Source organism: Plectrocnemia conspersa, unplaced genomic scaffold (assembly GCF_051122295.1).
Source record: "Plectrocnemia conspersa isolate PC_06_02 unplaced genomic scaffold, ASM5112229v1 ptg000005l, whole genome shotgun sequence".
NCBI lineage: Eukaryota > Metazoa > Arthropoda > Insecta > Trichoptera > Polycentropodidae > Plectrocnemia > Plectrocnemia conspersa.
The window spans coordinates 20,406,731-20,432,257 of NW_028277169.1; the positions used below are offsets into that span (position 1 = coordinate 20,406,731).

General features: G+C 31.7%; 1 protein-coding gene across 2 annotated transcripts in view; it reads right to left on the reverse strand.

Annotated features, from left to right (window-relative positions):
- The window catches only part of LOC148235093 (dual specificity protein phosphatase 22), a 49,813-nt gene that overhangs the window by 1,198 nt on the left and 23,088 nt on the right, over positions 1-25,527 (reverse strand). Inside the window, exons 3-7 of one of the 2 annotated variants that reach the window (XR_015809616.1) lie at positions 12,532-12,656; positions 2,358-2,529; positions 1,662-1,815; positions 1,381-1,568; positions 2-173 (exon numbers count right to left, since the gene is read on the reverse strand). Coding sequence is in view for 1 of the 2 variants with exons in the window: in XM_088186146.1 (XP_088042272.1) it covers positions 2-173; positions 1,381-1,584; positions 1,662-1,815; positions 2,358-2,529; positions 12,532-12,656 (827 nt within the window). In the remaining variant the exon portion in view is untranslated. Of the gene's footprint in view, position 1; positions 174-1,380; positions 1,585-1,661; positions 1,816-2,357; positions 2,530-12,531; positions 12,657-25,527 lie in introns of both variants that reach the window. The other variant, XM_088186146.1, reaches the window with a different exon arrangement.

Genomic DNA, 25,527 nt, shown 5'->3' on the forward strand with positions numbered 1-25,527 from the left:
CCTTCTGGGCCAATGGTGCGGTGATACGGGCGGCGTTGGTAGCGGTGTAGACGGAGCAGAGGCGGCGCGATGCCTAGACCATGCGTTCCCCCCTATCACTACTGTGGATCCAACACATTCAGCTGCCAATTGAATATCGGCTCTAGAACAAGATCTAGATGGCGGTGCTGATCCTGAAATGAATACAATATCAACATTAGTATAACAAGTAGTTAGTAGTATCTTTGTACGAAGCTGAGCCAAATAAAAACCAAATGAAAATTTCAAAACACTATTGTCCTGTAAATTTGCAGTAGTTTTATATATAGAGTGGTAGAGCCAATAGGTTGCCGTATGAAGAAGAGCTTTTTGAGCAATGCAGGGATGAAACTAACTGAAAAAGTCATTGAGAAATGTATGATTGGACTACAGAGTTCTGAAATGGCGTGAGTTTTATAGAAGACTATTAGTGATATACATTACAGCAGTTGATGACATTGTGAAGAAAAATCGCCGAGTAACAATGAATAATATAGTACTCTATAGTCTATGATCCGAGTAACAGTGAACAGTATACTCTAGTAGTCTAGTCTATGTTGTTTTGCAGTTCCTCAAAGCATCTGTATGGTCAGTACCACACTAGTTGAGCTCAGAATTAAAATAACGACGTATTTATGCCAAGCACTTAAAAAATTGTTGTTGGAGATGAAATCTGGGTTAATTACACAAACAGGAGAGCGAGAAAAGAATCGCACCACACCTTTTCACCAAAGATGAAGCAAATCTTCATATTTCAGAGCACTACATGCCCATTCAATGGTTGTAACTCAGTTAAAACATATTTTTTCTTGAGGTATTCATGCACTTTCTAAGGACTGTAAAACTTGTACTGAACATCAAGTAGATGTCCTATTGTGTATTTTCTTTTGAATAATAAGGGTTTCATTTGACTCATTTTCGTTTCTTCTATTATGGCACTTTTACTTTTATTTTGTACTAGTCAGGTGGTTTTGGAAGGATTTGACAATGAGGTAGAGATTTTCTTCAAAATGTCTAGATTTTTTATTTCTGTTTGTATTTAAGTACAAACATGTGTATGTAAACTACAGTTTTAATCATTATATTCATCATTATTATACAGTTATTTTACTTGAGTGTGTGTAAATTCACACAGTCTTCGCTTCTCCTTGTAACTGTTTTATCATAATAATTTCTAGTTCATCCTGGATTTGCCATGACATATAATTTTAATATTATACTTTATTTACTTAATGAGTTGCCATTACTTGTTACATGCAGTATGTGACTTACTTTGCCTTATATATTAATTTATGGATGCTGCATTTATGCAGTTATTCTATTATTATATTTGATCTAATTTATTAAAATAATATATCTTACCCCCAGTATAAGAGTATAGTCCAGCAGGAGAAGATCTAGGTCTATAGCTAGACATAGACGAAACCGTGGAGTCACTCCTTGTCATTCCCAGTGGTGGGTGCCTGCTGGTGCTGCTTGTGCGTGCATTGCGTGGTGAGGTCGGCGGTGTATTTCTTGTACTTGCTCTTCTTAACAATCTTTTACTGGAGCTATTACGGCAAACGCCTTGAATATTATATTCGATTTGTTACACTTAAAGCTAATTATGTGCATATATTTTTAGTCACGGTGTATCGTTATACCTGTGGGACACGTTTCACCGAACGTGCATCGTCCTTCGCATATATCCTTAGAAGTTAACATTGCTTGATAGCTGAGGAGAGAAGATTGACATTCACGCTCGTCGCTTCCCACAAGAGCCAGAGATGGATATCTTTCTTTAAGTCGTCTTCTTTCCTATATCGATTAAGGTACATATGAAAATATCATACAATGGTAATTCAGAGAAACGGGCGATTTCTATAATTTAATTTAAACACCGATAAGAGAAATGTTGACTTAATTTAATATATGTTACATCACAAGTAAATAAAATCCGATTATAAAGGAGTAGCGAGTTAGTGTATCTTAAAACTTTACCAACTGGAATATTCAATGTGCATATAGAATGGGCCAAAAGTCACTATAATATTTAAAAATTAAATAACTTTTTAGATGTTATATATTATGTAACTTTTATTTCAGATTATAAAAATAGATGTTTGGAAAAATATTATATCGTTATTTTATTATTCTTGGCAAAGTCCCATGTGTGATAACGGTAAAGTGTTTTTATATATATTTTCACAGGTTATCCAAAAATTTTTTTTTTTAATTTTTTTTATTGGAGTTCATACCGACTTGTTTTTACCAGTTTTCGAAGCTATGTTTATATTTGCATTAAAATGATCGCTCGTTTCTCTGATTAAGTGCATTTGATTGAAATAATCCAAGTATACCTCAACCAGTTTGTACGTCTCGAATTCTTGCAGTTGTCGTTGAAAACCTAAATTCGGATTGGCAACCGATCGTCCAGCTCTGACTACCTTCAAAGCTTCCTTCCAGTTGAGCGAAGTGACGCTCATGATGTAAGCAACCGCAACCGTGACGCTTCTAGACATGCCAGCAAGACTGAAAGATACAAACAAAACCATAAATGTAAAAGAAGATAGTAAATTATTCATATTTTTCATTCCGCTTGTGTTTGCATTCATAATGCATTAAAAATATTGATTTTCTTTGTAATAAATAATTCATGACTTGAAACATTATAAAATTATAACGTAAAATCTCTGGCAAACAAGTTGCATTAAAAGCATATTAATGTATCATGGTTGTGGATATCATAGTTTTAATCAATACATAAAAATGTATGAAAGTTTAAATAGGTTTTATATATTAAGACAAAATACCAACTAAATTCTCAGGAGTTCAGTAAATCTGTGCTATTTTTTACCGATTATGTAGCATTTTTTGTAATAAATGTTTTTTTATCTAATTCAGTCAGTATATGTTGAATATAGGTACGATTATTTGCAATTATAAAGGTCCCTAAATAAATATACCATGCATAACTTACATACAACGAAAGGTTTCAGAAATATTCTAGACAAAAATGCTTTTAGTTAAATTCACGCACCAGCGCGAGAATCTAAATATTACGCTATTAAGTCATAAAACGACGGCAGGTGGTCGACCCTTTCCCTATACCAGTATATAAAGCTTTTAAAGTACCTGCCATAAAAAAAAACAAGGGCTAAATGACAAGAACAATACACTAAGCATCAAAATTGCTTATCGGAATCATAAGAAATACAATGTTTTATTGCTAGGATAGTATTACATTAGTGTTCCAAACCTACACGAATGCAATTTGTTTATATAAAACAACGTTAGATTGTACCTTGTACAAACGGTAATACCAAGACCAGTAATTGGTCATGGCAGCAAAAGTGGGCGAGCCCTAAGTATACACCTGGAGGGTCCATGTGTATAAAAAGCTAAACGTAGGGCGCAAAAATAACATCAAACACGAGCTCTTAAACTTGGACTCGCAGATAGTGTTCTAAATTATTCGTAGTTTTTAATTTTTCGAATATTGAATAAAAATGGATGAAGTATTCGAATATTCAAATATATTCGTAATTTATTTCTCGGTTTTTACCGATAATAATTTGCTTGACAAATTAGTGCAAAAATCACAAATCTAATTACTGTGCGAATTACTGATCAGTGAGGGCTTCAAAAGGAAAATACCTAATTTATTATTATTATTTTTTGATCAGGACCGTCATTTTAGCTTTTGCAAGTCACCAAAATTAAGATCAGCTGCGATTAGTATAATTCAGATCAAGTCTACATAATAGCGTATTCTTAAAAAATAAAAATTCGAGTGTTGCTACCGGGGCTCGAACCCGCAACCTCATAATTATTAGTCTGAGACGTTACGGACTACGCTATTCTGACCTTAAACATTTACTTAAATGAAACCTTATTTTACATAATTCATATTAAACAAACTTTATATAAACCTTTAGCTATTTCTATTGAATTGTTACATTTTTATTTAATAATTGTTCTAATGCGTTTATTTACAACTGATAAACTGTCTACTTGTCTAAAATTATCGAAGCTACGACTTACATGTCAGTTAATATGTTCTTACTTTAGAGTCTTCATTAACAAAAATATATCTTTATATATATCAATACAACAATTATACAATATAAAAAAACATATGAATATATAGTAAATAAAAATCAAAAATATTTATGTTTTAATATTTATATAAAATATCGAGGCCTTTCAGATCGTTGCGACGAAATTAGTCACAAGAATTTGTTAAAATGAATTGATTTTTTATTTATTGCGTATTTAATCGGACCAGAAAGCACTTTCCAAATGGACCTGAAAAAATGATAGTCGGTGTCAATACAAAATAATTTAGTGCCAATACAATGTCTAAAGGTCGGTAGAATGTCCCTTCAAGTATCTGGAGACTTAGACCCACATTAGATCATTGGAAAATTCACCTATTTTTGAATAATCATCCTTACGCAACATATTCTAACAATATATTTAGTGGACTATAGCAAATAGTATGTTTCACGTACATATGTAAAATAATAATTGTACAAATTGTACTTCAAATTAAAAACTTGAAATTTTGCCATTTATAATTTCATTGTATTTATACATAACAAATATCAACAATCATGAAACATGCTTATATATTTTGTATTTGGGTGAAATTTTTATATAAAATAAGCGTAGAAGCAACACCTACTTGAGCTTTCACATTTCGAGAGATACGAAATAGCGTTTTCGTTTTAGTTCAGAAACTGTAATAACGTTTATGCGAGTTGGTATTATAATACAGTTTCCTTTGTCCTTCAGTCCCAGACATCTGTCCTTTGATCTCTAGGGTTGTGAAAATAATATCGCAATTATTAACATGAAACTATTCGAGAGTGTTGTTTACTATATTTATTCAACTATGTGTTGAAAAACTGTCAATAATGCTCGGAAAATATTTACGTTTATGTTTCGTGTAATCAATCGATTTATGTACACATATAAAGAATTCAAACTATAGGTATAGTATAGTAAATAAAGTTTTACTATTATATTATTATTTTCGAATTTGTGCGCAAAAGCTTCGTAGCACTTATGTAGATATCAACTTCCGTAAAAAGCTCGTTAAAATTATCGCTTTTCAGTGCCTTTCAAGCGACTTTTCCATACAACGCAATAAAGTTTCGACGCTCCCAACCGGCGCAGAATAATTGCCATATTTTATTTATTCCATTAAAAATATAATCAGTCCAACTGTTGGCTTTGCTTAGAATTCGACCTTGAAAAGCGGTCGAGTTTACTTTCGTAGATTTCGCTTTGCACAAAAGATCATATCGATTGGTTCTGACCTCACCCATTTTCTTTGTGCATAATTTGCTCTCAGATTTACGACTGAATTTGCACTCGGGTCACTTCTGCGGACTCGCACAATGTTTCTAAAATGAACTAAACGTTACAATTGATAATAATGGCTCGTGTGCTGTAACCGTGGTGGAAAATTTGCAAAAAGGGCGCCCCAGAGGGCTAACTTAGTATTCACAGCGAGAACGAACCCGGGTGATTATTTCTAATGTCGTGTTATTATTTTTGATGTAGTTTTTATGCATGTGGCTGTTTTTATGCGTCTAGTAATTTTCAGACGTGAGTATTTTACGGTTAGGGGGATATAAATCATTTTCAAAAGCAGAGTTATGATAAGCCGGAGACTAAAAAACCTTGCACGTTGCTCATTAAATATTTATTTTTTCATTATCATTTGATTGATATAAGAAGGACTATTCGAAAAGTCTAGATACAAGGCTTTCATGGAAATTATGTTTTTTTCTCGATTGGGAACATTATCATTTCCGATGAGGTGGTAGTGACGTTATGCTTGCAGTGTGTGTTTAAAATGACCGTAGATGTTATAGCCTTGAACAGTCAGTTCTCACTCAGTATCAAGAGTTTCGACATTAGCAACTATACTCTTAGATATTCTGGCTTTCGCTTCAATACACTGTGCGGACTAAGCTCGATCTCCTACCTAGGTTGTCGCATGTGACAGATATAAAACTATTGATCTCCAAAAAAATAATCAATTTAAGAAGTTGGACTCAAGTACCTACCGTATATTAAAAAAATATGGTTAAATGATAATATATGCTATTTGAGGTAGAAGATTATGTTAATGAAATGCATAAGCAAAAATTTTATTCGGCTACGAAAATTATAAATAAATTTGCTAAATTTGGGTTTTGTAGATTGTAATATACAAAACCCAAATGACTAAATTAACTTTTGATTTATGACTAATGGTTTCTTACACGTTTTATCGCGTCTGCACCTTTCGATTTCCACCCTAATTTTAATATCTAATAATAAAAATGACAACGTATAGGGCGACTTTTCATACGATTGATTTGTCTAAATTCGTTTCCATGCATATAAATCGTAGAAAAAAGGACGTTAAGAGTATTTTTATTATATAAACATAACGAAAATATAAATTCGCAACTTCAGCATGTATTGCGGTTAATCATTTTACACAGCTTATTTCTTTAAATTAAATCAAGACAATCCTAACTAATCAGATTATTACAATGCGTCACAACGGTAAAAATCAATATATAGTATTATTACAATTCACAAAAATATTTTACAAGTAAGATAAAAAATAATTCGCAAAAAAGTAATTCATAGTAAGAAAGAAATAATTCATAAAATATTAAAAGTAAATGTTACCACTTGGACCAGCTCCTCGTAGCTGACATTAAACGATCAATGTGCAATAGCAGTGTATTAAGGAGCTAGAAGCCAACAGTTTCAGAATCCAATACGGGAATTCCTTGAAAATAGTATCCTTCAGTAGTTAAAAAAAATGCTTAGCGACATACAACTTTCTGTGAGAATCATATCCCAACGCTCCTAAAAGAAAGGCGCTGGATTACAATAACCGATATTAACCAAATATTCTCTTATAAAAGGTATCTCAAAAACATTATTTAGGGATTTCAGATTATAGATTTTGATTCAAGAATGCGGCGAACCATAGAGAATGCAAATAACTGAAAGTGAAATGCGTTCCTCATAACAAAGCCGAGCATCTTAGATTTAGTATCAAAGACTTTTTGCAGACGTCGTTTACGTAGAGATCTTTAGTGAAAGTTTCTCTAGTCAAAACGTTCCCATCGAGATCGCAGGAATAATCTAATAGAGAACGGGATCGAGAAAATGTCACTATCTGACACTAAAGAGCAAATAGTTGACGGAAGCCCATCTCCATAAATAATCTAAATCACTATGTAGAGAGAAGGAATCTGTAACAGATCGAATGCATTTAAACAGTGTAAATTTATCTGCATACAGAAGAAGAGTTTATTTTGTAACTGCCGTATTTATGTCATTAATAAATGACGTGAAGAGCAGAGGGCCCAGGTCGGACACTTGTACAACCCCCGAAGGGGTGAAATAATCTTTCTACAATGCGCCACCGAAGATTACAAACTATCTACGATCGCTCATATAACTCAAGAATAACCAAGCTAAATCATTCGAGCAACTGAGGTTCGAGAATTTTTTTAATATTAACTCACGACAAACCTTGTCGAAGGCCTTCTCAAAATCCGTATATATTCTGCATCGAGAGATTTTGTTTCGAAGGTTGTTGGTCCAACAAAACTTGGTATTAACAAATGAGTAAAATACGTATGATCTAATTGCTGTAGAAATGTTTGTTAATAAATACAATATATGATATAATTTTACGGGTTATGCACTACTTAATGCAGTATTTGTTTGGTTAAATTCCTGCAATACGTATGTGATTCACGTTACCGTGAAACCAGCTGGTTAATGTTATGTTAAAGTGTTGTACATTTATTATAGCACGTGAATTTCATCATGAAAAATTTTCAAGCTCTGCGATAAATGGAGTCTATGAAATATTTGAACCCTTTAACGAGGTCACGTAAAACAATTTTCTATTGCTAACTGTAAATAATGTATTTTTTTATGTATGACACTTTTTTAAACTGATTACGGCATATTTTAGTAGTGGAAAACGTTAATAATGAAATATGAATATTTACCACAATTATGTGGCGCAATATTTATATGTCGAAACACAATTAAATATTGAGATAAAAATTTTCATATTTATGAGAAAATATTTCTTCTCTATAGTTTTATAGTATTTCTATCATAATGTACATGTATTTTATTCCACTTTATGAACGTATAAAAAAGTGGTTTATATTTAATTCGTTATGTTCTGCAAATATTTCTTTGTTGCGAAACGGTCACGGATATAATAAATTAGCGGATACACAAGATTCCCGTAGCAATGCAATACGATTTTGGACAATGCCCATCAAGCGAACGTCGCTTTCTAAAGTCGTATACATATTTCGCCGTTCTAAAAAGCGACTGCAGCGATTGGCTGGATGATCGCTGCATAATTGCAATTGGTCAGCAAGCTTTGCAGTCCTGGATACTTCAGCATGGACAGCCTTCACACATACCGCCGCAATTTATCCACCAATGCTTGGAGAATATACTGTCGCTGCCATACCAATCAAAACTCTGAGGATCGTCCACTGACATCATCCCTCCGCCAGCTTCTCCACCACTGCTCGGAGAAAACATCTTGCCATTTGTAAATATAATGTAATAGATCTCTAACTATTGTAGATTCCACTTTGAGTTTAACAGGCTACGAAGTCACATCCTCTAGGGTTCCCAAATCAAAAAGTCTAAGCGTGTTTCGTGATTAAAAATCACCGGAGAGGGTATGTGTGCGGCCAATTGCTACCCCTTAGCAACGGCTGGGCAACGAAATAATTTTGTTTTGTCCAGAACAACTCTAAAAACGGCTATGAATTAATAATATGTCACAGTCATGGACCAACACACCACATATTTTACATAAGTATTACGGCAGCTGATTGCAGAATTTAAACATTGATGTGTTACGCCTGCTAACGTTTTCTAGGAATAATTATTGCCTCAGATGAAATCATGATTCACTTGGTGCAGCTGTTGGTGTACTTGTACAAAATACTGTATAAGCGCTAAAGAACTTACAAATTCAAATGTAGAAACAGTATGTAATTTCATAACTTTTTGCAAAATATTTAAGGTTTTCATTTGATTTACTTTGATATATAGTAAAAGTTGTTTACATTATTTTTTATAGAAAAATAATAATATATACTTTTACCCGCACCACAAAATATTATATATCCATTACAGTAATGTACAAAACACAGGGAGAGATCGCGTGCTCCATTGCCCGGTGATTACCAGATTTTTACGTGATCGTTTCCACTGACGAAGCGAATCTGATGATAAAAATAATACACACATATCGTATGTGGACACACATAAATGGACGATATCCATCAATTGGTCATTTGCTCAAAAAACGCTCTTTAAACGCCCGTGTCGCTGAATTATTCAAATTGTTATGTTTGATCGGCTCGTCATGGCGACATTGTGCGAAAACAAGGTTACCTATTTTCCACACGCGCCACATGTTGACGGGTTTCGTTTGTTCCCGCTCGCAAAACACCAGATCGTACATACATGTTTTATTGCCTCAATTTCCAGTCTCATTTTTTTGTGTCCTTTCTCTCTACCTTCTGAAGCGTTCTATTTTTGCTGGGAGCCAAAAAAATAATATATTACGAGCTCTTTCCGGTCGCAACTGCAATGTCAAAGTTCCAAGTAGCACAGCCAACAAGGGCGAGTTTATATGGAAAATGTTGGCAAAATAAAAATTAAATTAAAGAAGTGTGCCACAGTTGAATTTATTATATAAAATTAAGTTTTTATTATAGAATATTTTAAGAAGTTGTTTGAATATGTTTATTGTGTTTTATATTATATAAGAGCAGTATTGTATGCCAGTTAAGCTAAATATTGCGCCATCAGTTCCCATGTATTTTTGCGAAACTGAGAATATTCGAAAATATTGTTCTTCTATACATTTTTTTTGTATGTGTAAAATATTTATATGGACATATAAAACGTACAGTCACAAGAATATTTTTTTTAAATATTAATTAAATTGTGGTGGTTTTAACTGCCTGCATAATTTGTTTAATTAAGGAGATATCGTGACTAATAAATTGCGTTGATAATTGAAAATATTGCACATCCATCTCAATGCGTTAATAACATAACCTGTAAGTAACACTAAATTACGCTTTGTTTGGAAAGGATGCGCACTAGACAAAACAGTCTACCCTGCGCGTAATACTATTGTTCTTACACCCTTTAGCGACCGATCGCCGAAGTGGCCCTATGAACCGTCTCTATTTTAACCTTTTAGGAATTAAAATTTGAAATATTAAAAAAAATACCGCTTGATTTATTGACCATAGGCTGTTTAGGACATATTTTGAAAATTATTTTATTTGAAACTAATTAAACAAATACTGTTACAACATATGAATATAATACAAATATATTAATTTATTTACATTTTTTTTAATATTCATGTGGTATGGTTCAAAACACAATATACACAATGGCAGATCACAACGTTTGCAATAATATAAGGTTCGATTGGAATGCTTCAAAAACAAGAACTTGATACAAGTTTGTTTCGCAATCTAACGATCAAAAGTTGCATCAATTACTTTTTTTGGGTCTTTGTCATCGCTGAGCTTTTTTACTTTTGAAATTGCCCTCTTACTTTTACATTTTATTGTTTTTTTTGTATAAAATAAAATAATTTATAATACAACAATTAAAAAGGTAATAAAAAAATCTATCCAACAGCAGCAAAATTTCCACGAAATGTCGTAAAATGAGAGAGCTTGATCAAATCGATAAATTCCTCTCATGAACAAATCATAATTTCCTACATTGATTTTGATTGCTTTCATTTACAATTAGGGAAAAAGCTACACCTGAGAAATACGTATTAAAAATTTTCACTGGCGACAGTAAATCGAACTTAGTATACCAGTATATTGATTGAACCTAAGTTTATTAAATTCTACTGGCATAATTCTCCTCTTAGATCAATTAAAATTAGGACTATCTTATAGTTATATCAGGCTCTAATGTCTAAATCAATAGCTTGCTCATCCATTATGCCATAAATTATCTGGATTAGTACTTTCTCATTTATGTTCTCTATATTATCAAAAGTGAACTGATTTTTATTCATATTGCTTGAAATATCTTTTTGGTCATTTAAAATCTAAATCATTTTTCATTCTATCTCAGCGTAATTATTTTTTGTAGGTCGTCAGTACGTCGCTATTCAGTTCCAATTTTAATTTTCAACTTGTTGAAAAAAGTACACTTGACGTTGAAATGATAGCCAGAATGACATATGCAAATGTCACGTCGCTATTATTTACCGTTTGGGAGGAGATCTTAAGACACAGAAAGACAGACACGTGTATTTTCTGTTTTATAGTATAGATTTAAGGTTTGTTTCCGTGTTCAGGTTAGGTAGTTGAAAAAGCGCTTACAATGCTACAGAACAATATTTCATATTTATTAGAACCAGACTTAAATTGTATGAATTATTTCTTTAATTCCCCTGAACATAATCAACAGACATTATATTCGGTTATACCTCACATTTTTATTTAATATTTATTCAAGTACTATATTTAAAAATGTACATCATGTTTTAAATTTACTCACTATTTTAATGAGCAGTAATTTATAATATAATTTGTAAAAAAAACAGTACAAATTATTTATTTTCAAGAAAAGTTCTAATCCTATTCCTCTGAAAAACTATTATGAGAGTCAAAACGGTTGATAAACTTTACTAAAGCATAACGGAATATTACAATAATTGATGTAATATATTTGCCATTAAAAATCTATTATTAAATCAAGATATTTTGTTCTCACGTTCTATGTTATCAATATTAATTATAAATAATGTCTTGTTATTAATTTTTTTTGGAACAACTTAATTTGTAAATCGTCAATAATCTTCATAGAAATTAAAATTAATAGTTAAGTGTTACTTAGCATATTTACTCATTTAAAAAGACAAACAATAATTTAGTACGTATGTGTACAAACACTAGTCTCATAACATACAAGTCTTTATGCGTCAATCATATTTTATTATGATTAAATTCAGTTAAATTTAGGCATTGTTGTATTTGTTAACAGTAAGACGATACAATTAAAGACGTCATATGGTATAAAAGTATTTGAAGTCTATATTTTTAGTAATATATTAATAAATATATGGAACCGTCTGCATCAAATTATAGTGAATCGCTCGTTTCATAAAGACTCATAAAGACGTAACTTTTGCGACAAATTTATGAGACCGATTTTCCATTATATTACATCAACAACCGGAAAATTCCGTGCACACAAAACATCGCCATTATCATAGTGTACATAGAAGGAAAATTGTCTTCTCTGTGTAAATACCGAAAGGCCCTTCGAAAGTAATTGACCCTTGGCTGCCCGAGATGGAAGCTTCGGTCCCAAAACTTTAAGGGTAGACCGTGTAAACAAAGTCGCCTTTTGTTAAAGGCTTTCAAACGATACTTAGACACTATAGTATTTTATTATAGATTTAAGTCTCACCAGTGTATCAGCACGCTTCCGTCCCTGAGGCGAGCCGCGTGTATGAAATCATTGCATAGAGAGAAATACTGAGCCACGTTCTGGTCTGGAGAATCTGACGCCATCACACACAGATAATGCTTATCCTGAAAAAAAAATGTATTAAATATTAGTATATAAAACACAATGAAAACTTTGTAAATGTAAAATTATACATAGATATTATGAGCGTGTATGGCGCTCATTAAATTGTGAATGCAAACTGTTCTATAATATGCTTAGGTATATTATTTTACATTATTATGAAAATATGAAAGTAATATATGCATACGGAGCATATAAAAGCAAAACGCACAAGTCCGCTAATGATGTTTAATATAGCCTTCATATACACACATTCTCTAATGGATATACATACATATGTATATTTTCTATGGACTTTCATCTTGCCAAGTGTCTCGTGAAATCGGTGTCGATTAAGCACATAAAGCAGGATCAAAAGGAAAAGTTCAAAAAACCCATTTCCTAATTTATTTTTCCAACCCTTGTCCGACCTTCATCTTGAGAATAATCAATAAGGTAGCAGCATCAGTATTCCAGTGACTTTCGCCAACGGTGTGTTACGAAGAATTTTAAGAAATAGAAAATAAAATTCTCGCATGCGAAAAACCCTCGGGAAGTCGCTGAGAGTTAACATATAAAGGTGTGAATAATATTACATTCGAATACTTCATGTTTAGCTACTTTCCAATCGAACGTTGAATGAAAAGAAAATTGCTGCAAAGCACGAAAGAAAAACGATCTATAAAACTAGATATACGATATGGCTGTTTATGCTTTTATGAAACGTTTATAACCAATAATTGACATAATTTCTTTAGACAGCGTATTATATAGTTATAAAACTACATTATTATTACTTAAGTCTTCAAGAATAACATATTTGTCTCCAATTAGTACTGAAAATTGTGGTTACGAATAAAATTTCGGTTGCTACAAACAAGATATTCTCTAAACACAATAAACTTAGGAATTAATATAAAATATAAAAAAATTGCAAATAAATTACAAGGAATTCAGAATAAAACGTAACTAAATATATTAAACCAAAATTTCACTTATTGGGCCTAAAAAAGAGAGGCAAGATATGCTAATATACTTATAATGATTTATTAATTCAGAAAATAAATATGTTAATGACTCAAAAAAATATTTATTAAAATTTAATATGTAACGGCGGATGTACACAGGAGGGGGGAGAGAGGGAAGAAATTCCCGGGTCCGTTCTCCTTGAGGAGCCCGCCCACCTCTGGAAAAAATCGTATCAAGAATATATTTATAAAAAAAGTAAAAAACGACTTCAAAGAATGAATCTGAACTACGGTTATTTGAGGCACTGATTTATTTCAGTTCCTTCAGCCCTTTTTATACGTTTATCATAATTTGTTATTATCGAAAGTAGTATAAGTCCATTTGTAGCTAAAAAAACATTTATTTTATTTAATATTATTGCATAATACAATTTACCAAATTTATAGTTTTAATAACATTACTCGAATTGATTAGCATTTGCCAATATTTTTAGATATGTATCCCAATGTATGAATAAATAGACTTATACCACTTTCAAAACCAACGGCTCATATATAAGCAAATTTTAGTTGTTCTAAGAATGCATTACTATACTCGATTCAAAAATCGCAGTCAGTGCAGCGTTATCTGTTTTAGAAATATTTATAAGCAAGAAAGATATAACAATAATTTTTTATCCTTCATATTTTTATATTTTTTTTAGGAATTAAAATAACTAGTTTTATTTATATTTTAATATCGTAAAAATAATCGGTTATCAATATCTACTTTAATATTCTCTATTTAATAAAAAAACTCAACGATAGAAGTATGCATATAGTAAAAATACATTATTATAAAACATTATCCTTATCATTTGTGAAAGTGCAGAGATAAGTAAAGTATTTTATTATCATAGCCACATATATAATGAAATACAGGAAAATCATATATAATCGATAATATAAATCACAGTATAAAAGCAAAATTACTTGATATACATAATCAACAATAAAAGCAGCAATAAAAATACATCTGTAAAAAATGCATTCCAAAGAATCGGTATTATCAAATATGCACTTTATAGTAGTTAGACGTCCGGTGAGAGTATTTGTTAGACAATGGTATAATTAATATTTTTTATTTATTTACATCTTACGTGGTAACATGACAGGCGTATAGCCTAATGCATTACAACGGGGTTAGTAAATCATTTATAATGAATACCTACAAGTAAGTATTATCTATATAAATAATTATAAATTATTATGTGTAATATAATTTATAATCAATTAATATAATTTTGCAACTGGGGTCGGTTTTAATAATTGCGCATTTTTATAAATAAAAATCTGAGTTTGCTGCCGCCGGGGCTCCAGCCCGTAACCTCAGTGTTACTTGTCTAAAATGTTACGGATTGCGCTATTCCGATCTTGATGTGTATAACAGGCTTATTTGGCGAAAATAGAGTAATAAAATGCTTCTGTTAAATGCTATTTACTGATTGGGATTTCTGAACTATGTATAACTGCTTATGATGCTACATATAAAGCCTCCACTATAATGTTTGCATTTTATTTGGCTAAAATATTTGCTGTCACACAATTATTTTATGTCATTATTTACATATACTGATCCAATGAAGCTTCGACAATTGGGAGAGAAGTCAAATTAAAATCAATCGCGTTAATGATTAGCACCACTACGGTAAATGTGAAAACATAGTGACATCCATTCATTCATTCGCGCATATAATTTTAACGCGAAGTACATACGGAAAAAAAGCAATAAAACTAAGTATTAAAAAATATACATTATTGCTTTACGTATATAAATATCATTAATAATACAATATTATTAACGACGAACTGAAATAAAAAACATCATAAGACTTTATTGTCGGTTAGGTTAGGTTATTTATCTACGCTGGTAATAGTATTATTAACTATATTCATTAAAACTCATTTGAGTCGAGTCAAATGTTTATTTAAAAGCAAATAAACGCTACACTTTATACTTAACCGTTTTAATTAGAATCAAAATAAAATTCGCCATTAAATCAATTACACATGAAAGGAACGTTGCCAGTTGAATAATTAAAAAGAGGGGGAAATTTTTAGTGGTGGCAACACCGCACCTATTGTCACGCTATCGCACATGAAATCTGTGTATTTTACATTGAACGAGACTATTGTGTGAATTGTACAAATAATTGTATAATTTATTCCATTGTCGATCATAATCAGGGTAGTAATAAATTATCCACCAGAATGATATATTTCAATATTTGAGATTGAATAAAATTGGAAACGTGCGAGAGGTGCTTTATGTTTTAACACATTCTGCGGTTATGCGTTGATATATCACGATAAAGTATAAAAAGTCGATTCGTGCATAAAACCGGATATCCGCAATTTATTTGGTTGGTCAAAAAAATGCGTTAAAGGGGTCGCGTTAAAGAGCTTTCGCGTTAACGAACGGAAGAGGGTCGTTTAACGTTAGCAGGTCGTTATAAGATTTTTTCAAAGCTTATATGGATAAGGATGTGATGGTGGTCATTTTATTATTGCTTTACCTATTCTACAAGAGATATTCGGAAAGCACAAAAACGTATTTTATTTTGAGATTGATCTATAAATCATTTACAGTGTTTTCCATGATTTAAAAAACACTGTTCTTAATAATCAGTGGTCTCTATTGTGGGACCACTGCTTTCAAACATTATTTTATTTATTTTATAACATCTTCGAAAATGCATGTCCCTTTTTTAACTACCTGCTCTGAATACAGCTGTGAATTTAGCGTATTTGAGAGTTAAGTTTGAAACTGAGCCTAAGTGTTTATCTAAATAAAAATAAAATTATTCAGAAAAATTCATCTAAAATATACGATTTTATACAAAATAGGTAAAAATAAGTTCGCTATCGAATTCAATCTAAGTTATTGTACTATGCTGTCGTTTGCCTCAGTATTTCATATATACAAATAAGAATTAAATATGTTTTTTTTAATTTTGTAAAATTATAGCCTTAAATCCCGAAAGTTCAAGACTTAAGAATCTAAAATAAACTGAAATAAACATTCGATCTATTAGTGTCATAAATTATTTTTAATTAAATATAATAGCAATTATAAAGAAAAATAATACAAGAGTGCGCGTGCTGTTATTAGGAGTTTTTGCCTGTTTCTGGTATCGATCGCCAGGATTTCATATACTGAAGTCGATAGCGACGATCTGTCCCTATCACCACCCATATGTCACGTTACCTCGGGGACCCGACAAAGCCGCGCCGGACAATCCCGCGCCGACTAAGCCATCCCGACATAGCCGCGCAAAACAATCCCGTGCAATACAACCCCGACATTGTCGCGACGATAAAACCGCGCCGACATTGCCGCGCAAATCAAAATTATAAAATTGAATAAAATGAAAGAAAATGATTTTTTTAATTCTAATTATTTTGTTTTGTGGAGAGCTCTATCACTAGTGATTCGCTTTTTGAAAAGTTAGTTATAGATTGGATGATGCTGGACAGTTACAAAATATACCGAAATGAAAGTAAATCAATACAATATCATTAAGAAAAGGTTAGGTTGTTTGGTTCTACAGTGAAAGTCGGTGCGAGCGGTAGCGAGACGCCTCCCTTTTTCTATATATATATATTTGTAATTATTAATAAATAAAAACCATGTTATAAAATTAATTTTGTTTTGACTTTGCGCGGCTATGTCGGCGCGGCTATGACGACGCGGCTTAGTCGGCGCTGGTTTGCCCTGTGCGGCTTTGTCGGGGTGCCCGTTACCTCACTTCATTATGAACACCTGTGCGTGTAGTATTCGATTAAAACAATTTTTTTGCCAATTTATATTACTGTGCTAAATATTTTTTTATACTAAAATTATTTGAGTATTTGCTATAAACTAGCACTTTATTGACCAAGTTTCTGTGGAACTGTGGAATTTATTATTTAGAAATAAAAATATTAAAAGTCGCGAGTCCGACGCATAGCGAACGATTTTAAAAATTCAATCCCTTTTACCAGAGACGGATTGGTTCACCTGAAAACCAACAGAAATCCCGGTGGGGTGAATCACTTATGCATGTTGAAAAGTATGAAAGAATATTGTGGGTGGTTCATCCGGCATGTCTCATTCAAAATTAAAAAAGTTTATACATATTTTACTTACTACCCTGTGCAAATTTTCTGAGCTTATGATTTTGAACTTCAGAAATAGTGGTAACTGTTTTTTATCCCTCAACCGTCATAAATTTTCATATGCTCAAAATATTTAAGTACTTAAGCCTCCAGACGAGACCGGGGCGTCATTTATCGAAACAGTTAGCCGAGTAGAAATATTAAGCTAATCTCTGTGTTTCTACCCCAAGCTCGATGGTTATATATTACAGATAAAAATAATATTTATCTTTTACATTAGCTATTATTTGATATAATAAAAAAATGTACAACCAATTATTCCATTTATTTTTTTAGAATCCTAAAATTAATATAAATAATAAAATATATAAACAATGTAAATAGGACATGTTTCTCTAAGGGAAAATTATAGTTGTAACAGTCTCAAATTATTAACAATGACTCAATTTACTTCAAAACTTGAAATTAAAAAAAGACTAGAGAATTAAAAATATAATATCAGTATATTTGCTACTCTATTCTCAATTAAACACTTTGTGCGTGAACTTAAAATATTACATTTATAAAGGTGACATGGGATTCTTCTTCATTTTCTTCCTGGAATCTACAATCTTTTATTATTTGTCTTAGTCTAGCTCAGTAGTGTGCAAATCATGGACCGATCAACCGTTTATTGTTCGTCCTTTCCCATGTAGGCAATGTGGATGATTCCGCGTGCATTCCAAAAAACAGTGCCAGATCTTCATCTTTTATGGGGCCAGATCGTTTTTTTTTTCATACACACATTTTCGTGCAAAATTGTGGCCCCAGTAAGTTTGTATTGACTCTTCGATCACTCAAGACCATATTGTCGATCATTTTTGGCGTAGTCACCACAAGTAGACGTCGCGAACTATGTTTATCACTTGTAGATGTACGACTACGTTTAAACTCATTTAGCTAATTGTAAACAGCTTCATACGCTGGTACAAATAAGCCATGATCTTCATTCAATTCAGCTTTTGGTGTTTCGATTTTCAAATGAATGTGTTTATTCACTATAGGAAACTCGTTTTTTTCCATTGTTAGAAAATAACAAAGGTAGTTTGCTTCAATCGATTGTAAAAATGAAAGGACGCGATGGAAATGGCTGACGATTTAATAGCAGTCTATTGCCGGATGGTACTTTTCAAAAACAAACTTTTTTCGATACTTTTACTAGCGTCCTCTCTTAGTTTTTTTAAAAAACTTATTGAACTACCCTCGTATCATCTTTTCTAGCGTCGATTTAGCTACAAAGTCACACCCCTTCGCCCTCAAAACCCCAAAAAATATTAACAAGAAAATTAGTTCCCGTGCGAAGCACACATAAAGTTAAATTAGAACAAATATGTATATATGAGACCAGTATCTTGAAAATAATTTTCGCATCACCACTGCCTCTAATAAGCAAAATATGGATTCACTGGTATTGAAAAAACAGCTAAGTGTTCACAATAAAAATATGTTTTATTTTTTGTTAATATATATGTGGTATATAAAAAGTAAACTAAACTCTATATTTTATCGTTTGCGCAGTTCTATCTGCATATTTTCCCGCATAATCTAGTCACCATAAGTTTATATATATATAACTTAATTGTGTTATTATATGTTTGTGGTCAAAAGGAGTTGTAGTGTTATATTAAAGAAAAAAAATGGAGAAGATATTCCTACTTTATGTTTATTCGGCAAGATTCGTACCTTACATATTAATATTTAATTTTAATGAGCTGCGAATTCGAAACGACGTATTACAGATTGTATACAATACAGTAGCAGGAACTGAAAAAGAGGAACGTCTCCATTCATGGGTGCTGTGGGGTGAGCGCCGTACAGTCTAGCGTGGACCATCCGCAGCTCGCGGATCGATATTTGCGACCCCCGCCACCAAGTGGCAAAAGCGCGCATTTTCGCGACCTACAACACTTCGGATCTGTTCGTTCTTGGCGACCTTAATTTTTCACGCGCCCCTAAGCGACGAGACCCTACCTCAAAGGCACGCTCCGCACCTACCTCACCACCATACTTGTGTATGAGGTATTCATTTGGGATTTTTTGATAGATGGGACAAGATTTTTTTATTTACATAGATATTTTATTAAGTCTTAATAATTTTACTTTATTTATTAAAACAAATGATCTAAATTATATGCATGTACATATATTAATACGACCTATCTTGCATAGTAAATGGATACAGGTCAAGTTACACTGTTCTATTTTCAAATAAGATGTTAGGACAATGCACTGTTTATCAGTATGGTTATACGCGAGTACGTCATATCTGTGTTTGTAGTGATACATACAGTGTGTGTATATTCTTTAAAGTATGACTATTACCTTCAAAATGATTTTTGCATTCCTCTGCACCAGGTTGGACCAATCGTTACAACATTATCTACAATATTTATTTATTTTAATCAAATTAAAACCACTGTGACCAAAGCGGTCACAATAGTAAAAAATAATACGTAGTATTATAACAAAAAAAAATATTTTTAAAATCAATTTGACTAGCTCCACGTAGCAGACATAAATATCATACGTAAGTAATGTCAAAGTATCAAGAAACTGGATGGCGACAGTCATAGACGTCATCAAAAGAGGACGCGATCATGACTCTTGAAGACATTTCGAAATCCAATACTGGAATTTCTCGAGAATAATCGGGTTTTAAACAGCATCTTTCAATAACTATTATAAAAAAATAATATGTGACATACAACTTTCTGCAAGATCTCACCGAATCGTATCTGAATGCTCTCACAATAAAGGCGCTTGGATACAAGAACTAAAAATATTTTTTCTAATTTTTTTGATTAAGAGGGAATATTTGGTTACAATAATGCGACAAGTTAATCACTTATCCATACAAATAATAAAAAACAACGGGTTAGAAAATCAAAATAAAGGAGGCAAAACCCACCTTAGGTTGTAGAGCTAATATAAAAAAATAGTTACTTGGGGATTTTAAATTATAGATTTCGATTCAGTGTCACGAATAACTGTCGGATCGTTTAAGTGAAATGCATACCACACAACAAAGTTGAGCATCTTAAAAAAAATGTTGGCATCATTTACGGGTAGAGAGAATCCCCATGATTTCAATAGTGATTCCGATATCTTTTATGGCAATCTAGAACGTTCTTACCGAGATCGTAGAAATATTTTAATGATGAATGAAATTGAAAAAATTATATAATATGAGATTTTATGACAAACGGATCTGCTTAGAGAATCCAAACTATTGTAAAGAGAAAGACTCTACAACAAATCTAACGTTTTTAAATTATCAATATACAGAAAAAAGTAGAACCTGTCACTATCGTATTTATGTCATTAATAAATTATGAGAGCAAAGGACCTAAAATGGATCCTTGAGGAACTCATGAAGGGGTAAAATATTCTTTCAAAAATCGGCTATAAACTGACTACGATCGCTTAAAATATCTTGATTTTTTAACTAATAACCCATGACAAACTCTGTCAAAGGCTTTTTCAAAATCTACTGCAAGTGTCACTATCATTGTTTTGCTGAAAGATGAAAGGTTAGTGACAGTCGAACGTGTGGGACGAAAACCGAAAAACGTTATTCTCAAAACTATCTGACATATAATGCGTGTGATTCAGATCCTTTGACAAGATGTTTGATGAAATCTGATGGTAAGTCATCCCACTGATATTTTTACGTATGTAGTACGTAACGTTGTTTGTTAGTGTACTTAGCATTGAGACCAAAGCGGTGTGACTTTGCAACCAAATAGACAACGGAAAAGCTATTTTATAAACATATATAAAATACCACATATATAGATACATTTAGAAGTGACTCTCAAGTGATTAAACGGCAGGACTTAAAAGTCAAAAGTTCTCGCTGGGGTGTCAGGCTGTGATGCCTGTAAAGCAGCTGAGAATCGTCGTGATGTGTTTTTGTGTCGATGCAGTCTTCTGACTCGTCTCTGCTGCTGTGATTCTGTACAGGCGCGTATGGTGAGATACTTTTCCTTTCGCTCGTTCGCGTGTTAAGTGACGAGTGTGAGTGAGAGATAAGGACGTGCGTTCCGCACGTCCTTATCTCTCACTCACACTCGTCACTTAACACGCGAGCGAGCGAAAGGAAAAGTATCTCACCATACGCGCCTGATTTCTGTAGCGTCTCTCCTCTTCTGTGACTAAGTGTCACAGTTCGAGACAGTTCGAGCGAATCATATATGAGCCAGTTGCATCGTTTATGTGCTCACAATCAAAGAGAAAACGGCTCAGATGGCTAAGCAAAGAGAACTATAGTAATGTATTGTATTGTAGCAATATTTACAAAATTGTCTGAGCACGAGATCTCTTTCCCATTATTGTATGAATATACTGTGTGTGGCCCAACTTTTGATCTCTCTTTTTGTTTGTTAAAATGGTCGTAAGATTGACCTTTAAATTTCATTAAAATGCGTAGGTGGTTGAAACCCCGAAAACAATAATTTCAAACTCGAATTTCTTGACATATCTAAGACGCAAAGTCATATACATATATAATATATAAGAAAAGCATTTTGTAACATAAACATTATTAGAAAACAGTCTGCCAAGATTTTTACAAATTTTTTAAAACGAAATGCCTCGAAATCTTCTGTGACTTGCACATGGAAGATGAAAAGAGTTGCCAAGGTATTTAATCAAAGACTTCAGAACTTCTCCAAAACTTTTACACAAACAGAATCGAAATAATACAAGATAGTAAAAAACAATAATTCATAATCGACTTTATATTTAAATTATTTAAATAAAGTAATAGTATATTTTTTATATTATCTGGTACTTTTCAGATGCCTATTTCTTTCACAGACAATATTTTATTCAGATCATACCTGCATACTATTTTTTCTGAAAGTTCCGCAAAAAAAATTGTCAAGACACGCTTTTTTTATGATAAATAACTACCTTAGATATGCAAGATTTTTATAGCATACGTTTGTATTAGAATAGTGAAAGAAAAGTTGCATTATTAGGCATTTTTTAATAGCAGCTTTCATGATGCTATGCTCGAAGTTACTTTGTGTTTTATATAATGTTTATTATCACCGATCTTACATTATAAATAATGCATATAATTAATACAAATCCTATTTTAAATGAATTTTTTTGGCTTACGAATCATAATTAAAATATTACTTAAATCAGAATAAAATTAAAACTTATATTAAATCAAAATATAAGTGATTTATAAATTAATTTAAATTTTTAATTAGCCATTTTCATTAAGAGAGCTTTTGAGTGATTATATATTTAATATATAATATGATACAGGTATACGTTTTAATCCAATTTACGTTTGGGAAGGGCATTTTATGTCAAGCATAAATCCAACAACATCCCTTAAACGTATATTATGTAGAAACGCAACCACTAATATAATATATGATTAATGTATTCACGTGAAATAGCAATATATATACATATACAAACACGAACACATCTCGTGTTATAATAACATACACCGAAACTGTATGATAGTAATCGGCAATATTCAGACACGCTTGAAAATTTCCGCCGTTTTAATATTGTAATCAGCTTGTTGAATTTTGCCACAAAAAAATATCTAAGTTTTATGTAACGTATTTGATCGATAAGTTAGTTTGCGGAGAATATTGTTTCATTTCTGTATAGTTTGATGGTAACACTTCAAACTGTCGGTATAATGTTCAAAGTTGTGTGTACATAATAAAGTTTTCAAGGAGAAATTCGCGGTAATGTGTTCGAGAAAAACCGCAGTATACCACAAGGTGGGCAAGAGTCGTTTTAACATTAAAAAAAGCTTTTTGCCTATATTATATTTTATGATTCACTGTATTTCAAAAATATTCTAAGAATCAGCGTTCCATTTTTTATCATAAAAGTCTTAATCTAAGACATTTTGCTTATTATTTATGTCGCTTAAAAATTGTTACACAGATAATGTGTATCATGAGGATTAATTCTATTTAGCAAAGTACATAAGTATGTATGTTATAAAATTTATAACAAAAAGTGTAATTAAATCATGTTGTTATTGCAATAAAAAACAATACATTATTAGCGACTGTAAGGTCAATTTAATTTAATGAAGAAGTTGACAGTAAGTAAATAAATTCTATTATGTGTATTCCTAAATAAATTGCGACATATAGATTATGTAATAGCTTAATTTTCATGCGAAAATAGTTGTATTAATAAAAAATATTAGAACTATGCTATAAGTGCTGATAAAAGTTATCTGTAATCGTACTAATGTTGTAGAGCCTAAAAGGTTGATTTTATACAAAATATTGTTTAAAATATTAGTAATAAAAATTATCCTCTTTTTGTATATTTTTCATATATAGCCGACGTTATAGATAGTTGTAGTTCAGACGTTTGTTAGACATCTAAATTTGAAGCTGAATCTAGTTAGTTTTTCTTTGATAAATTGTATCATATTATGATTTGTTATACTTGCAAGCCTTCGTCTAATGAAAGTGAAAGCTCAAGAGGTTTGCCTTATTCTCGCGAAATACCATTTATTAAATTTATCGGTGGTTTAACATTGTACATTTTATCGTTGGGATTAATAGTAAAGTTACAGTTCAAGTGTAAAAAACTATGTATACGTATAAACCTGTCGCGCGATATGCTATTGCTCACTAGAGAGTTAAAACCATATGATTTAGTTTCCCAGAAAACATACATACATTACACTTATACGGAGCTTTGAAATGTCGTGATAAGAGAAATATTGCGAAATATAAACACATTATTCCGTAGAAAACGTAAAATCACGCTCTCATTTAAATGTAAAATACAGATTAACTAATTTTTTATTATATCCAATTTCGTGTTTTTATTTTTCAAGGTCTAATATAATTGATCAAAAACGGAATATTATTGTCATGTACAGCAAAAACTTTTATATTGCTTTAAAGCTCATTTACTGTGTCATGAATAAAGCGTAACGTATTTTTATTTAAAGTTTCGAACATAAATTAGATTCTAAATTGTGTTAGTCATAACATCAAATCAACGTGATCGTATGTATTTATTTTAATCATTTTTAAAGTAACTTTTCCAAATAGTTTATTATTTCTTTAGCGTTTTAATAATCCATTGAACTATAAAAACATTTATAAAGCATATAAGAAACAAATCTGCAGTTTTAGAGAGCGCTGCATCTATAGGATACCTTAAATATGGATCTGTTATCTGAGGTGGAATTGTCAATATGGGGTCGGGGGAAAAGCTTGGTGAGCACCGGTCTAATATGGTTCTGGTCGGCTAAAGGATCCTTAATGAAAAGTGCAAAAAGCTAAGTTTGTAGGCCTTACTAAAAAAGATGCGCGATTGACGATTCAAGATCCACTGTCTAATATGGTTCAAAACTCTTGATACCCCTGACGCCTGGCGATGAAAGCACTAAAAACGTGTGACTAATTGAAATTACTTTCGATAAACCAACGCTTAAAATAATAAACACAATAATATTAACGCTTTCTATAATATATTAAACACAATCATAATAAAAGTAGTTTTGAAATAGTTCCAAGAAACGTTGCAAAGCAATTTTAAATTGGTTCCCAGTAACGTGGTTATCTTTTTTGCGGTGGCAATCAGTCGCCATCTAACTATAAATAATTTATCAATATTCTATAATTATATTAATTTTACTTTTATTGTAAATTTAAATTTGCTACGATATTATTAAGTGGAATTCTAATTTTAAACATAGTAGTTTGTTAGGAACGCTGCTTTTTATTTTATACAATGA